Below are 16,624 nucleotides of genomic sequence, written 5' to 3' on the forward strand. Positions count from 1 at the left end.
TTAAATGATAATGATTATTATTAATAAATATTTTAATATCTTTATAATAATGAACAGAGTTAAAAAATGTGCAAAATATAAAGCTAGTGATATATATTTATATAAATCTCTTAAAAATCAAAATATGTATTAAGAACTTTAATTCAATTGCACAAGAAAATGCATATAATATATTTAAAATTTTGTAAATCAAATAATTATTTATTAATAAACTTAATATATTAAACTTAATATATTATTTACAATATTTTCAAAAATAAACAAAAAGAGATTAACAAATCAGTGAGCAACAATTTAACAAGTTTCCAAACGCCAATTTAAATCGTATCAAACTCTAAATGTTAAAACAACCTGTTTTACATTTCCCACATATTTTGTATCTAACAAACCCATGGTTAATGCATCAATTTTTCCCGAAACTGCACATTCTTCCGAGAATCAGGCCGCGCCATCTATATCCCCGGAATAATCCCACATCGAGCGTTACAGTGTAATTGATTGTTGCGGTGTAACGTGGCCTCTCTCTCTCTCTCTCTCTCTCTCTCTCTCTCTCTCTCTCTCTCTCTCTCTCTCTCTTGCTCTTTACCCTCTCGATAACTGACGATACACCCAAAAACGGGCGAACGGCATTTCAGAATGTCGATAAACATGTCCAGCCCGTTACCCAGCCAATCCTGCATTCCTCGCGTGTATTTGCGCGATGAGGGGTTACCGTGGACAGGGACAGAGCGATACCGTGACCGACAGAGAGGCGAAAATTGAAAACAAAAAAAAAAAAAAAAAAAAAAANAAAAAAAAAGGAAGAGGGTGGAAAAAATAGAGAAAGAATGAAATGAAAAAATAAAAAAATGAAAAAAAAAGAAAAAAATAGCACGAGGGTAGCCACCCTCTCAATTAACCGAATTGATTTTCCACTGCAGATTCGTCGGTGAACAACGATCCCGCGGAATGAAATGGATTTTTCGCGTGCAGTGCGCGCCCGATTTCGCGATAATCACTTTTTTTTTCCTTTTCTTTCTTTTTTTTTTTTTTTTTTTTTTGTTTTTCATCGTTATCTCTCTATCTGAATCCCTTTTTTTTTTTATTTTATTTTATTTTTTGCCTTCACTGCCCTTCTCTCTCTCTTTTTTTTTTATTAAATTTGAAAAATTCCCTCGTCCACATTCCTTTCTAATAAATCATACCACGTGAAAAATAGAAGCATTCATATGCACCGGTCAATTTTTATTTCGTGCACTATATGCATTCTCCAATATACTTTTCTATTTATGCTGAATTTACCATTCGGGACGTACCAATAGAAATGTATACGCGACACATGATTTCGTATTTTTTACGAAAAATTATTTTTATGTTCCATGATTCGAATTTTTTTTTTCTTTTGTATTGTATTATAGAGATTATTATTTCCAGACAAATTTTTGTAATTTTTAATTTTCGATTGTGCAAAATGTGTATGATAAATAGATTTATTATTTAAAAAAAATATTAGAGGCAATATTGAGATTTTTTTTCTCTCTTATTCTTTATTTGATTCAAAATAATATTTAAGTATTGCTAAAAAGTTAAGTTAATATAAATATGTAAAGTTTTCGATACACATGAATTATAACACAAAGTAAAATTTATTAAAATATCGGAATGATGATTTGTAAATTTTTGAGAATCAAGAAGATAGTTATTTTAAAGAGACTATTTCGTTGTAAACCGGTAGTGAAAAGTACTTAGAAACATGAACGCTCGCATAGAAGAGGAGTGCCGTGAAATGGCATTAAATGTCACTTATGCATTCGAATGATTTATTCAAAAGTTTAACACGATATCGTTTTCAAATTTAGTATTTCAAATAAAAATTACATTAATATTATCCGAAAAAATAACTAATTTTTTGTACTTAAAAATAATTATCTAAGAAAGAAAGTTTCATTATTTTTCATTCGCTTCATAGATATCTGCCCAAATATTTAAATCACACTGCAAATAAATACAACAACAAGTAAAAATTCATTAGAAAACTGATATAAACTGATAAATGAATAAACTGATATATGTATGTGTATAATAAAAAGAATCGCCGATTCAATTTCGAACAATTCAAACCCAATTTTACAAAAATGGTGTACATGCAAAAAGCAAAAAAATAAAAAAAAAAAAAGTAGAACGAAAGAGAACGCATAACTTGACAAAGTACAGAGAAAGAGAGCAAGAAAGACAGAAATATGGAAGAAGAGAGAGTACACAAAGCCAAACCCAACAGGCAAAAGTTCACAATTTTTCAGTTCGGCACGGTCACCGGAGAGAGAGAAAGCCTTTATCGCTGAGCATTGTTACGCGGCACGCTTCATTCCGAATGGGCAGAGCTTGTAATGGCTCTTCCATTACGGATTTATGAACGAAATTGAAAAGGCCTGTAGCCGTAGCGGGGCGCAGAGGGCGCTCGAGTTGCGGTGGAGGGGGTAGGGAGAGGCTCGGTACACGCCAATTTTCCTGTGGATATATCACGTGAACGAATCTCTCTTTCTCTCTCGCTTCGTCAGCGATTTTCGACAGCCGTTTGCTGCGAGGGAGGGGGAGGGGAGAGGTGGCGCTGATTAAAACGACGGCTTTCCGATAAAAGCGCAAAATTCCCGCGAATTTCGCGACCCAAACCCAGCCTTGTTTCTGCAATCAACTCTGCATTGCCGTTTTGCTCGATAGCGATCGATGACATCAACCGAACCGGGCATAAAACAGCGACAGAAACGCGAGGGGGTGGGAAATTCGGCGGAGAGAACGAAATTATGCAAGCCATCGGGGGAGAAATCGTTCATCGATTTAATTTCACGACGATACGCGACTCGATTTGGCAATATACGGAAAAATATGGAATGATTTTTTTTTTTTTTTATCTATCTTTGAATTTTTTTCTTAATATGGTGTGTAGTTTGTTTGATGTTATTTATTTAATACTGAAGCATTTTGTGTTATGTTTGTTTCTTCTCTTTTTTTAGTTTTTTTTTTTTGTAGATGGATTTTATAAATGGATTTATACAGAATGGATTTAAGCATCTCATTTTTGTCATCAATGAATTGCAATTTTTATTTCGTAGATGATTCGATCTTTTTGGTGATATTTGATTTTTTTATTTTTAAATAAATTTAATTATGTAAAATATTTTGTGCAAAAGAACAATATTCTGTATTGCATTTAATATTTTATTTTTATTAAAATAAGTAAATTTGGATTGAATATAGTAAAATATAATAGAAATTTCTATTAAAATTATCAGTTAAAAATTAATAATAAACAAACTTAAATCCATATCTTAAAATTTAAAAATAATTGAATTATTACAAATCGAAAAAATTTTCTTCTAATCGTATTTCTCTCCCAAAAGAACTCTCTTACTCTATCGTTTAATTAAGTCAATCGCACATTTTTCTTGTGACTGTCTTTTCAAAAAAAAAATATATATATATATCACATATCATCTTCATCAAATATAATCACGCAATCACAAATCATCACTACTATTAATAAAATGAGATGTCCAATGACACTAATAGAATACAATTCACCACATGATATAAATGAATAAATAAAAGAACAAGAACAATTATTATCATTGACGTTTCGCCGCCACTCGACAATGCGTTGTAATCGGTTTGACGATTTGTTAGGATCATGCCGCCAAGGAGAAGGCGCTCCAGACAATGTCGAGCATGTCGAGCGCCCAGATAGTATCAGCTGGGAGTGCGATACACAACAAGATGCCCCCCGCCCTCGTGGGGCCCCTTGCCCTTCATGCTTCCACCCCTGTCTCCTATCCCGGAGCGGTAAGTCCCGATCACGGAGAACCCCTTGAAACAATTTTTTTGTTCTCTCTTTTTAAGCGGCCAATTTTCTTTTTATGAAAATAGACGAAATAATAAAAGAAAAAAAAAAAAAAAAAAAGAAATGATAAAAAGGAGCCACGAGCTTTGGGGTGAGACGACGAGACACGCTTACTCGACACAATACGTAAAGAGAGAAAGATTCGAATCGATTAACAATGATTTTTTTTTTTTTTTTTATTTCTTGTCATAGTTTTGTTATGTTACGTCAATTATGATTTTCAAAATAAGAGAAGTTCAAATTGTAAATATAGAGAATTGATTTAAGAAATGAAAACTTATTCCTAATCTTTATTACAGGCAGATTCATTATGTTGATAAAAATTTATTAGAATATTCTCTCGGATATTAATTTTTTATTTAAAAAAAATAATAGAAATGATAAAAAAAATAAATACGTAAATTGAGAAAAATGCAGTTAATGTTGTAATATCGAAATATGCTTGTAAGGAATTAGTTAATTGTTGACGACACTAGTGATATCTTGTTATCCCTAGTAATCGCATTTTTATTTATATTTTTTCGCTTGACGAACGATCGGTGTCTCGTCGTCTTGAGGATATGAAATTTAATTCCTATTTATACACTGTCAGTTTGGCTTCTTATTTAACGTTCATATCTGTTTTCTTTTCACTCTAACCGCTTCGCCCTTTATAACCGTCTTTAATCCGCTTGAGGCCGATCATAATCGTGTGGTTTTGTCTTAACTATCCTAAAATGTTCTTGCTCGTGTCACGAGTTCTTTCATGCTTTTGCAAAATATCACATATGAATAACATATACATACACAATTAAAGAAAGAAAATTTTCGTTTATTATTTTTATATTATAGATAGTTTATATACATTGTTTTTCATTATTAAATAATACAAAAATTATTGCAAAATTTTATTATTATTTTATTTTTTTAAATATAAATTTGAATAAGATTGTCCATTTTATTATATAATAATTTATTCCATCATCATCTATTCTTTTCTCATTAATTATTTCCATAAATTAAAAAAATTTTTTAATCAAGTTGAATTATTATTTGAAATATTCGCTTTACACATCGATTTACACTTCGAATTCAAAATTTCATTTACCGGAAAATATTATTGATTACGGAAAATATTATTGAAATCGGAAATTGGACGATGTTCAAAATTTTTAATATTAAAATAAGATGCAAGAAATCCATTTCTCTCATTTTTTTTTTTTTTTTATTATTGCACATATGCAAAATACACATATACAATTTCTATTCTGTTTTTTTTATTCTGTATCTGATCTATTAACCAGCTTTTTGTTCGCGTTGTGCTGTTTACGATTATCCAGAGAAAAAAGAGAAATAGGTTAGAAGAAAATTATTTCTAAAACCAAATTAGAACCTTGATTTTTTTTTTTTTTATTATATTTCTTGTTTTTCTTTCATTTTTTCTTTTTTTTTTTGTTTATATCTTTGTTTCTCTTTAACACTCTCTTGATCATGGAAGCTTACGCGATGAAAACTAACCATCCTCATAAAAAAAAACGATACCCCCTTGCTCTCTGCTGCTACGCCCCTGGGGGCCCTTGTTGTGTATTGTTCAATTTGTCCGTCGCTCTATCTTTTTTACATATGTATATCACCTGGGCATATATACACACATACATACACGGGTTTGCATATTGTATAAAATTGGAATTTTTGGACATTAATTACACGTTGTTAGGCGTCGTTGTGGCTTACCAAACTGTCTTTCTCTCTTCACGTAATACAACTACTATTATTTTCCTTTGCTGTTGTGTTTGTACGTTTCTTTCTTCTTTTTTTATAATTTTTTTTTATTTAATTGTGTATTTAATATTCATGTTAATTCTTTTTTGTTCGTTTTTTGTGTACTTTGTGTAACTTTCCTCCAACTTAACCTCAAACGTCACGATTGTTCCTCACCCGAGGGCTCGATGGCTTACGATGAAAAAAATAATATCTCTTTCTGATATCTACTTCGAATTTGTTTGTTTATGAAATGAGTTATTTAACATGTTCGAATTATATAAAATAAATCATATTTTTTTCTGAATTTTTTTAATATGATAATGATATTGAATATTAATATTAATAAAGAATTGAATGTTAAATAAAATATATCAAATAAAATTGTCGTAGGTTGAAAATAAATATAAATCGGAAGAGATAAGTTTTTTCTTCAAGTTTAGCTAGTAACTATGTTCAAAGCTATTCCAATTCGTTTTCATTTGACTAAAATAATTCCTGAAATACACGAAACGTATTTGTATAATATCATACTTAATTTTGATATTTTCGTTTCTTATTTATAAATCGATAACCTGAAAAGAAGAAAAAATTTATATTTAAAAAACGAATTATAAAATTATTTAATAATTATTCTCTGTATTCATTACATAAATACCATGGCTTGGAAAAAAAACAAACATTCTAACCTATAAATATTTCAATGAGAGAAATATTTCAATTTATCGGAATCAAAAAAATCATTAAAAAAGTTTAAAAAAAAAAAGAATCAAATTGTACACGTTATTTTACTTCACTATAATATTCTTCGCATTTTTTCCTTTAAATTTTTATTAAACGCATAAACATTCTACCGATATTATATACAAACTTTTGAAAACGATCCCGTTCGAACGGCAAAACGCTTGACAAACTTGTAACAAAGAAAAAAAAACGAGATATCGACTTTTCAGCAATTCTGGCAACCGGGTTTGCAGCCAGGAACGTCCCAGGATGTCAAACCGTTTTCGCAACCGGCGTACACCGGAAAACCAGCGACAGCGGTTTCAAGCGGTGACATGGTCCAGGCTCAACCACCCCCGCCCTGGGAAGGACGTGCCATCGCAACTCACAAGCTCAGGCTTGTCGAGTTCTCGGCCTACATGGAACACCAGAGAGATCAGGATATTGTAAGTGCGAAATAAAATGGTGGCGAACAGTTTGATTGTTAGTGATAGAATCAAATTCGATGTACACGATGATTCAAATAAAATTTCAAACAATTTTTTTAGATACCGATCAAGTTATTGATTTGAACAATATAGATGGCTATAATCTTTTGATTTGCAATAAATTATTTTTTGGAATGATTCTTAATTTACAAGTACATAAGAATTCAAAATTAATAATTATATATATTAATAGAATTAAAATTATTAATTAAGTGTATGAAAGTACAGAAATATTATTAAATTTCGCTATTATATTTCTTATTTTATCTTTGATAAGATTTAAAATATTCGTTTTGAAATTATTAAAGTGTCATAACTATTATGATTTGAGCTTATGTTTATAACAAAAATTTGTTAATTCTGTTATAAATATTGAAATATAATCTTTAACTGTTGTATAAAAAGAAAAATAATATAAAAAATAATGTGTCACTTAAATTCTCTTGTTACAAATATGTATAAATTATCTAAAAATGGAATAAATTTATTTATAATTCAATGATATCTTTTGATATAATATTAACAATTTTAATTTATAAATAATAAATTTTAAATATATAGAGATACGGTTATATTATGGAAAGAAAAAAAAATGATGAAAAAATCAGGGGACAAAAGCATTGCCGACCAAAAGTCGCAATTTTACCCCGGCAAACATTAGAATTTTTTTTTTCCGTTTTTTTTTTTTGCAGTATCACAAGCACCTGTTCGTCCACATAGGAGGGTCCGCGACTTATGCAGATCCATTGCTAGAGGCTGTTGATGTCAGGCAGATATACGATAAATTCCCAGAAAAAAAGGGCGGCCTGAAGGAACTTTACGACAAGGGACCACAGGTAGCTTTTTTCCTCGTTAAATTTTGGGCTGATCTCAATACGAACATTCAGGACGAAGCTGGAGCTTTTTACGGCGTAACAAGCCAGTAAGTAATAGTTATCGTGATATATCACTTTTATAGTTTTTTTAATTTTTAATTAATTAATATATTATAAATTTTTAAATTAATATTTCCAAAAGAAATTATTAACAAAATTGTGTTTCATAGGTACGAGAGCAACGAGAACATGACGATAACATGTTCGACCAAAGTCTGCTCCTTCGGGAAACAGGTGGTGGAAAAAGTGGAGACAGAATACGCTAGGTTCGAAAATGGCAGGTTCGTCTATCGTATTAGTCGTTCGCCTATGTGCGAATATATGATCAACTTCATACATAAATTGAAGCACCTGCCAGAAAAGTACATGATGAACAGCGTTCTCGAGAATTTCACTATTCTTCAGGTATGACATTCTTTTTAGAATAATTTTTCTTTTATATAAAATATTTAAAACTAATAGTAATTTCAATTTAGCATTTACATAATTGCTTAATCACATAAAATTAAGATCTAAGATACTATTGTTATTTCTATTGTTATAAATAAATCATGCTATATTCAATGTATAACTAGAATAATTGTATAAAATAACTTATTGTAACAAATGTAATCATTTTCACTATCTAAGGAATAAAATATTATAAAATTATAAAATATTATAAAACATTATATATACATTAAATAAACATTATACACGAGTAATTATTAAAAAAGAACAATGATAATTATTTGAAAATATAAATTTATGTTGTTGCGTTTATATATAAATAAAATTATGAAAATTATATGTGAAAATTATAATATGTATCGTGAATTAATGGAAATTTGAAAATAAAACGAATTTCGTATATTTCCTGGTATTTATACATATAATTTTAAATTTTAACTTGAAACTTTTTACTTTTAAAAAATCTTTAATAATCTAAATAAGATCGTTCAATTTTTTATTTTAATTTTAATTGTTTAAATATTTTTATAAATTATTTTAATATTTATAATTATCTCTTTTCTTTCAATTGCAGGTTGTAACGAACAGGGATACGCAGGAAACATTGTTATGTACAGCATACGTGTTTGAAGTGTCGACGTCCGAGCACGGTGCACAACATCACATATACAGATTGATCAAGGACTAGCCTGCTTGAACCTGCTCGCCATGCAGCCATCCACCCCCCATCAGTGCCTACCATCACATAAAAAAAAATCATCCATACGCGCATATACACATTTACACACAAAAATGTTAACCCTTTGAAGCATTATAATTATATCATTGTGATATCACATTTTTATATTATTTTGTAGATTCTTCTTATCCTTAACCAAGAACATAAATATAGTATTTACATGTAGAATAAATATGATATTTATATCACATATTAAATGATTAACAAAATTTGATTTTAATTGATTTGTATATGAAATATGTAAATGTAAATATCTTTTTTTTTTTTAATTTTTCTCTTTCCTTTTTTTTCTTTTTTTAATCGATTATAAACGATTAATAATCTTGAATATCTTTTTTAGCTTCATGGGGTTAAGCGTTAATACATAATTGTAAACACGCTATCTACTATACATAGATACATTTTGCATCTATGTGTAATAAAGGTTCCATTGAAAATGTTCTGTTATTAAAAGAAAAAAAAGAAAAAATAATACATAGAGTCATGTGTTTTTTAAACATTCAATGTTTATTTTAATGATAGAAAATATTTAACTATTGAGAGATTTGATTATTATATAAATATATTTTTATTTACAAATTTGAGATTTATACGTGATTTTTAATTGAATTATAATTTTTAATTAGATCTTTTTTTGTTCTGTATTTTCGAACATTTTCTGTGAAACTCCTTAAAGAGAATTTGGAACACAAATACGTGAATACGTTATACACACATACATACACAAACATATGTACACCTTTACACATTAGAAGTACTGGCCAGCCCGAGCTTGAGTTTGATTCAAAATTGAGAAAAGTTGTAATAAAAAAAAAATAATTGGTACGCGTGTTTTAACGTATCGTGGAAAGAATTTCCTGCTTATGGTTTCTGCAGGAAGCGCATTCCAGATGACGAAATTGTAAATTTTATATTGAGAAACAGATATAATCGTATATATATTTTATGAATATTCTGTCATTTGCTTGCAAACGATCGAATTCGTCGGGGTTTTAATAAAAGAGATATAATAAAAGTTAAGTTAAAATTGACGACAATAAATTTGGAAAAAAATGAGTGTCGGAGATATAGTGTATGTACCAAACAAAGAATAAAAGTATATATATATAAAAACAAAAAAAAAAATGTAAGATGAGAAACAGACTCTGATCTCGGAAAGGCGTGGTACCAACATAATTTAGTATTATAGTTTTATTATTAAATTAGGAAATAGATCAGACAAGACATCCACACACAGATATACATATATTACATATAAGAATATATATGTTAAATATTAATGCAATGATTACGATTTACATTGTTATAAATGATCGTGTATAAAGTTATCTAAGTGATTTCTAAGTTTTAAACGAAATGGAAGTTGAATAGAGAGGTAATGCCATTATGATTTCTTAAGTTTCCTTAATTATATTATCATTATAATTTTTTTTTTTTTTTTTAATTATCCAAACCGAAAAAGATTGAGAATAACGTTACAACCGAAATCTTAAGCTTTCTTTTATAGAAAAGTTTTCTTTCTTTCTTTTCATTTTTTTTTTTTTTTTTTTTTGTTTTGTTTTTTCTTAATTCTATTATGACTAACAGTAAGAATTTTCGCTGCAGAGCTTTTTAATTCTCAATGATCAGATAAAAGAAAAAAAAGATTTTTATGTACTTTTTAAAAGAGACAAATTTTTAATAAACGCACTTAAAGTCGTGCAAATCCACCCATTCTTAGGCAGCGACACTTAGATTAGAGGGATGTGTTTGTATTTCTTATAATCATTTTATTTCGTACTCTAAGATCTTTCTTTTTTCTATAGTTCTTACGTAAATGATTTTTCTTACTTAGCATATTTTGTTTGTTTTTATCTTTCTATTACACATTTATGATACAAATATATCAGATTTTATTAATTACGTGCGCTAGATACGGACAACATCTATCAAATAGAGATACTTTTCTTTAACTTAGTGACATGATCATCTTAATAAATTTTTATTAGGAGAATATTAAAATTAAAGTTGAAGAATATAAAATAAATCTAATCTTTGAGCTTGATTCTTCATTTTTAAAGAGCAACTACGTAATAGTGTGATAAACTTCATCACAGCTCTCTAAATTTGAGCATATATTTAAGAGTTCATACAAAACTTTGCTTGACAATGTGTTTTGTACTTAATTTTATTTTAACATTTCAACGTATGAACCAGAAAAGTTTCATATTATAGATATTCTGTTTTATAACTTTTCAATAACAATTATGTAAGAGAGTAAAGGACCATTAAAATCTTATGCGATTAATTTTATTTAGTCACATCTCTCGCAGAGACTATATACATGTAAATGCACAGAAAACTTTTTATATATTCTTTAATCTGATCAATTGCCTGTTCTGAAACAGGACTTGCCTATATGGAGCAGTGAATGTTAAGATAATACAGGAAAGAATCATGTATACTTTAAGGAAATAATTAATACTTACTTTATTCTTTACTTTAATTAACTTTTACGCAACAAGTGGCAATGTATTTTGATCTCTCTTTTAGTCAGAAATATGTCGCTTTTTATTTGGGGTGAGAATTAAATTCGTTAAGTGATTGACTGAATAACGAAGGAACTTATATATTTAAATAATAATGTATATGGCTTTCGTTCAATAACTGGCAGCTTTCACAATTTTCACAGTTTTTACTTATTGTTACCTTTTTTTTTTCTTTTTTTTTTTTTTTTTTTTTCTCTTTATAATTGATTATAAATTTCGTTTTTACACATTATATCTACAAATCGTAATTTTACTAAATTTTACTAAATTGTGTATATTAAGGTAGAATTGGAATCATTAAGATAATTTTATATGATATTATCAGAAAATTTAATTACTTGTTTTTATCAGTAATATATAAGTAGATAACAAGAAAAAGAAAAAATATTTTTCTGCAATTTAAATCAATAAAAGTAAATATATGCGCTATAAAAATTATTTTGTTTAATATTAATTAATCAAAAAAATATCTAATGGTTCTAATTCTGCCCGGGATAAATTGTTATTACAAAAGCAAGAAATTATGCAATATATTTAGAAAATACTCAAATATTTTTGGTTATGCGAATTTTTATTTTAAAGAAAAATCATGAAGAAAAAAAAATGGGAGGAGTTTGAAATCGCAAAAAGGAGCACCGACACTAATATTATTAACATTAACGAATAATGATTTTAAAGTAAGCGAATTACATTTATAAGGAAAGATTATGAAAATATATATTTATCTATGTCTTCTGTGAAGATAGAAAATAGCACTCTCTCACTCTATATTGATGATATCAGAAAAGAAAAAATTGAAATCCATAAAGATACAAACGCAGAAGTAGATTAGGGAGAAAGTGGAAGAATTCGCACTGTATACAATACATGATATGATTGATGACAAACCGAAATTTGTTAAATACTTTGTACATATTTACATAAAGATCATCAAAAGAAAAGTTCCAGTACATTTTGTGTATTACATAAAATACTTTGGCGAAAACAAATATTGTCATTTGTAAATCAAATTTTCGAAATTAAAAACACTAAAATTTTTGTCTATATTTTCATAGAGATTCATATATAAAAACCATTTGTTTAATTAAAATTAAAATAATAGTATAAATTTCTCAATAATTGAAATATTAGAATTTCTTAATGAACAATTCAAATTTTTAATAATAAAATTTTAAATAATTCGTTTAATTAGATTTTTTAAATTATTTGTTAAACTTTATAAAAATACCCTCTCTATGAAAACATTGACTATATTTCTTATAGCATATTGCTAAACTATATATGAAAATTAAAAAAAACTGGTATCTATTTACAATTTATATTTCTTCATATCCTGGAACTGCCATATCAAAGAATTGAGCTTGAATATAAGAATGATTAAATGGAATATTGATCAGAAAGAATGGAATCTACCTGTATATTATCATAAATAAAACGAAACGAGGATCAAAGTAGTTGATTTAACAAGTAAATAAAGAACGAAATGATATATCATTAAATTAGAGGTTTAAAAAATATAATAGAATTCAGTATATGTACAGTATTTGAAAAACATGTTTATAATTTGTATGGAAAATAAATAATTGATATAAAAAGAAACTATTTTCCCTATATTTATCTTTAATTACTTTTAATTATTTAATAAAAAAATATTAATTTTATTTCAAATTCTATAATTATAGATAACTATCTTTATAATTTATCTTAATATAAACAATTTATAATATTTTTTTATGATTCTGTTAATCTTATTTTTAATTTATTTACATTTATTTATTTCTAAAAAAAAATTAATATTTATATTATTATTACTTAAATACATTTATTTTTAATTATGATTTGACGAATATTGATTATAATATTTACTAGATATAGTATAAGATACTGTATCTAGTATATTTTATTGAATAAATATGAAATAAAAAAAAAATATTTCAATTTACAAATAAAAGCGCGCTGATTTAAATGAAATACATTTAGTTTAGAAAATATATATACTTATTTATATATGTATATAAAATTATGGGTATAAAATTTTTAAAATGTTTTTTTTTTATTTAATTTGATTTTATATATTATTTATAATTTTAATTTATTATTTATTAATAATTTACTATATCGTATAAATATATTTTCCATCTAATATATAAAGTATAAGATTTTTTGAAAGATCCACGTGTATTATTTTTATACAAAAGTAAACCTTTTATTGAAAGTAAATCTTTAATACGATGTCTACTATAAATCTAGAAAATTTCCATAAAAGAGCCGCTGCTGCGGTAAATTATATTATTTATTTATATTTATTATTTTATAAAAATTTATCATTTTTATAAAAATATAATCTGAGATTGCCAAATAATCCTTATAATAGGTTATAATATTCATTATTACACATATGTTTTACAGGAAGAAGAAATAGCTTTTTTAAAAAAAGAAATTGAATTTTTACGACAAAATATTACCACTAACAATTCGAAAATAAATTCTATATCTGAAGATGAATATATAAAATTAGAACAAGAAAATGTAAAATTAAAACATAGAGTGGCTATTTTAAAAAGGGTTTGTACAATTAAACTCACTTAAAAGCTCTAAATAATTTTATAACTTTTATTATTATATTTATTATTATGAATAAAATAATTATATTTTTGTTTAATTTATATAGACTATTGAAACTGAACGAGCAAAATCAGAAAGCAAAGCAAAAGCAACAGAGAATAATGCCGTTAGTATATATGATACATTATATAATTTATTTGAGAAAGCAATTTCAACTGCATATCCAAATGTTTGTGAACCTCCAGTAATTATATCAATTAGTACCAATCCAAAATTTGGAGATTACCAATGTAACAGTGCTATGCCACTTTGTAAACAACTTAATAATGATGGTAAGAAATAATATTAATATTATTAGAGAACATATTATTAAAATACATATATATTTATATTTATATAGGAATTCAAACAAAACCACGAGATGTTGCAAATAATATTATGTCAAAAATAGAAGAATCAAGCTTAGTCTCTAAGTTAGAAGTTGCTGGTGCAGGTTTTATAAATATCTATTTAAAAAAAGAATTTACACAAACAATTTTAACTACTTTAGTGAAAAATGGGAAAGTATTTCCACCTTATACAAAAAAACAGAGAGTGATTATAGATTTCTCAAGTCCTAATATTGCCAAAGAAATGCATGTTGGACATCTAAGATCTACTATAATTGGAGATAGTATTGCAAGATTGTTAGAATTTTTAGGACATGATGTATTAAGAATAAATCATGTTGGTGATTGGGGCACACAATTTGGAATGTTGATAGCTCATCTTCAAGATAGATTTCCTGATTATTTAATTATATCTCCACCTATTATAGATCTCCAAGTAATTTTAAATAATTTTAAATATATTTTTGTTTTATAATTCGTTTTTATAAGTATATTATATTTACAAACAATTATTCTAATAAATTGTTATAAAAATTATAGAGCTTTTATAAAGAATCAAAGTCAAGATTTGACGAAGACGAGGAATTTAAGAAACGTGCTTATAATTGTGTTGTTAAATTACAAGCATTCGATCCTGAAATGACGAAAGCATGGCAATTAATTTGTGATGTTTCAAGAAAAGGTAAAATAATTAATATTGTAAAATTAGTTAAAATATTTTTAATTTCAGTGTATAAAATATATCTATGTTTTAAATATAGAATTCGAAAAGATATATATTCGTCTAGATATTAATTTAATAGAAAGAGGAGAATCTTTTTATCAAAAACATATGGAAATCATAGTCAAAGATTTAGAAGCAAAAGGACTATTAGAAAATGATGAAGGACGAAAAATAATGTGGGGTAAACGTAATAGTGAGATTCCTTTAACCATTGTCAAATCTGATGGTGGTTTTACTTATGATACATCAGATATGGCGGCTCTTAAACAACGTATAGAAGAAGAAAAAGCAGATTGGGTATTTTTATATATATCTTAGCATGTTAATAAAATATTTTATTTTTATTTTTCACTATTCTATTTTTATAGATAATATACGTAACAGATGCTGGTCAAGCTAAGCATTTTCAAATACTAAAAAGTTGTGGTGAGCGAGCAGGAATTATAAAAAGTTACCATAGAATAGATCATGTTGGATTTGGTGTTGTTCTTGGTAAAGATAAAAAGAAATTTAAAACAAGATCAGGTGATACAGTAAAATTAAGTGAATTACTTGACGAAGGTATTTTTTTATGCACCATTAAATATTATATTACATAATTAATATTTTTAAAATTTTTATCTCTTATTTAAGGTTTAAAGAGAGCATTGGACAAACTAAAAGAAAAAGAACGCGATAAAGTACTCACAGAAGAAGAATTAAAAATTGCACAAGAATCTATTGCTTATGGATGTATAAAATATGCAGATTTATCACATAATAGAAACCACGAATATGTATTTTCCTTTGATAAAATGTTGGAAGATAAAGGCAATACTGCTGTATATTTATTATATGCTTTAACAAGAATACGTTCTATTGCAAGAGCAGCCAATATTACACAAAATAAATTGCAAGAATTGGCACACAGTAATCAAATATCATTGGAGCATGAAAAGGAATGGAAATTAGCAAAAGTATTAATTAAATTTGCTGATGTATTAATTAAAATTACAAAAGATTTATATCTACATCAATTATGCGAATATTGTTATGAAATCTCATGTGCTTTTAGTGAATTTTATGATAATTGTTATTGTGTTGAGAAAAATGAACTTGGAGAAATAGTAAATATAAATATTGGTCGCATGCTTTTAACCGAAGCTACTGCTATTATAATGGAAAAATGTTTTTCAATACTAGGCTTAAAACCAGTTGCGCGTATGTAAACATATTTATACAAACACATAATATAAAATAACAATAAAAATCATACTCTTTATAGAAATTTACAAAATAAAAATAATATTTTTTGAAACCTTTATAAGAATAAATCTATAAAAATTATATAAAAAAAAAACAATTTTGTCTGAGTTTACAGTAAGAACAAATTTAAACAAAACTTATAAATAGAAGAATAGAGATAGGATACAAAAAGTAAAAAGGTAATAATAGACTATTAATGCTATCTCTAAATGTCACAAAACAAGAAAAAGAAAGAATATGAAAAGAATAGAGATAAAAATATTACAATCGGCATCATCTCTAGA

The 16,624-nt window shown here is 26.7% G+C and overlaps 2 protein-coding genes across 14 annotated transcripts in view; both read left to right on the forward strand.

The window, feature by feature from the left end:
- LOC122713346 (protein scalloped) overlaps positions 1-11,899 on the forward strand; it is a 179,095-nt gene extending 167,196 nt beyond the window's left edge. For 10 of the 13 annotated variants that reach the window (XM_043933726.1, XM_043933768.1, XM_043933744.1 and 7 more), the window contains 5 exons: positions 3,661-3,816; positions 6,568-6,783; positions 7,518-7,747; positions 7,871-8,105; positions 8,725-11,898. In XM_043933726.1, coding sequence (XP_043789661.1) covers positions 3,661-3,816; positions 6,568-6,783; positions 7,518-7,747; positions 7,871-8,105; positions 8,725-8,838 — 951 coding nt within the window. In that variant the 3' untranslated portion in view covers positions 8,839-11,898. Of the gene's footprint in view, positions 1-3,660; positions 3,817-6,567; positions 6,784-7,517; positions 7,748-7,870; positions 8,106-8,724 lie in introns of all 13 variants that reach the window. The other 3 variants (XM_043933798.1, XM_043933816.1, XM_043933808.1) reach the window with 3 other exon arrangements.
- A 1,666-nt stretch (positions 11,900-13,565) lies between these two features.
- LOC122713127 (arginine--tRNA ligase, cytoplasmic) lies at positions 13,566-16,366 on the forward strand. The gene is made up of 8 exons (XM_043933294.1): positions 13,566-13,696; positions 13,827-13,982; positions 14,089-14,314; positions 14,383-14,807; positions 14,912-15,053; positions 15,133-15,392; positions 15,464-15,656; positions 15,729-16,366. Exons 1-8 carry the CDS (start codon positions 13,649-13,651, stop codon positions 16,301-16,303), a joined length of 2,025 nt encoding a protein of 674 aa, XP_043789229.1. The 5' UTR covers positions 13,566-13,648; the 3' UTR covers positions 16,304-16,366.
- The last annotated feature ends 258 nt before the right edge of the window (positions 16,367-16,624 follow it).

Source organism: Apis laboriosa, unplaced genomic scaffold (genome assembly GCF_014066325.1).
Source record: "Apis laboriosa isolate Shangri-la unplaced genomic scaffold, ASM1406632v1 scaffold112_cov148, whole genome shotgun sequence".
Classification (NCBI taxonomy): domain Eukaryota; kingdom Metazoa; phylum Arthropoda; class Insecta; order Hymenoptera; family Apidae; genus Apis; species Apis laboriosa.

Excerpts from the sequence above, each read along its gene's own strand:
- LOC122713127 (XM_043933294.1), top strand. The coding sequence starts at position 13,649 with ATGTCTACTATAAATCTAGAAAATTTCCATAAAAGAGCCGCTGCTGCG. Across the intron at positions 13,983-14,088 it reads GAGTGGCTATTTTAAAAAGG|ACTATTGAAACTGAACGAGC; the intron begins GTTTGTACAATT and ends TAATTTATATAG. Across the intron at positions 15,657-15,728 it reads AAGTGAATTACTTGACGAAG|GTTTAAAGAGAGCATTGGAC; the intron begins GTATTTTTTTAT and ends CTCTTATTTAAG.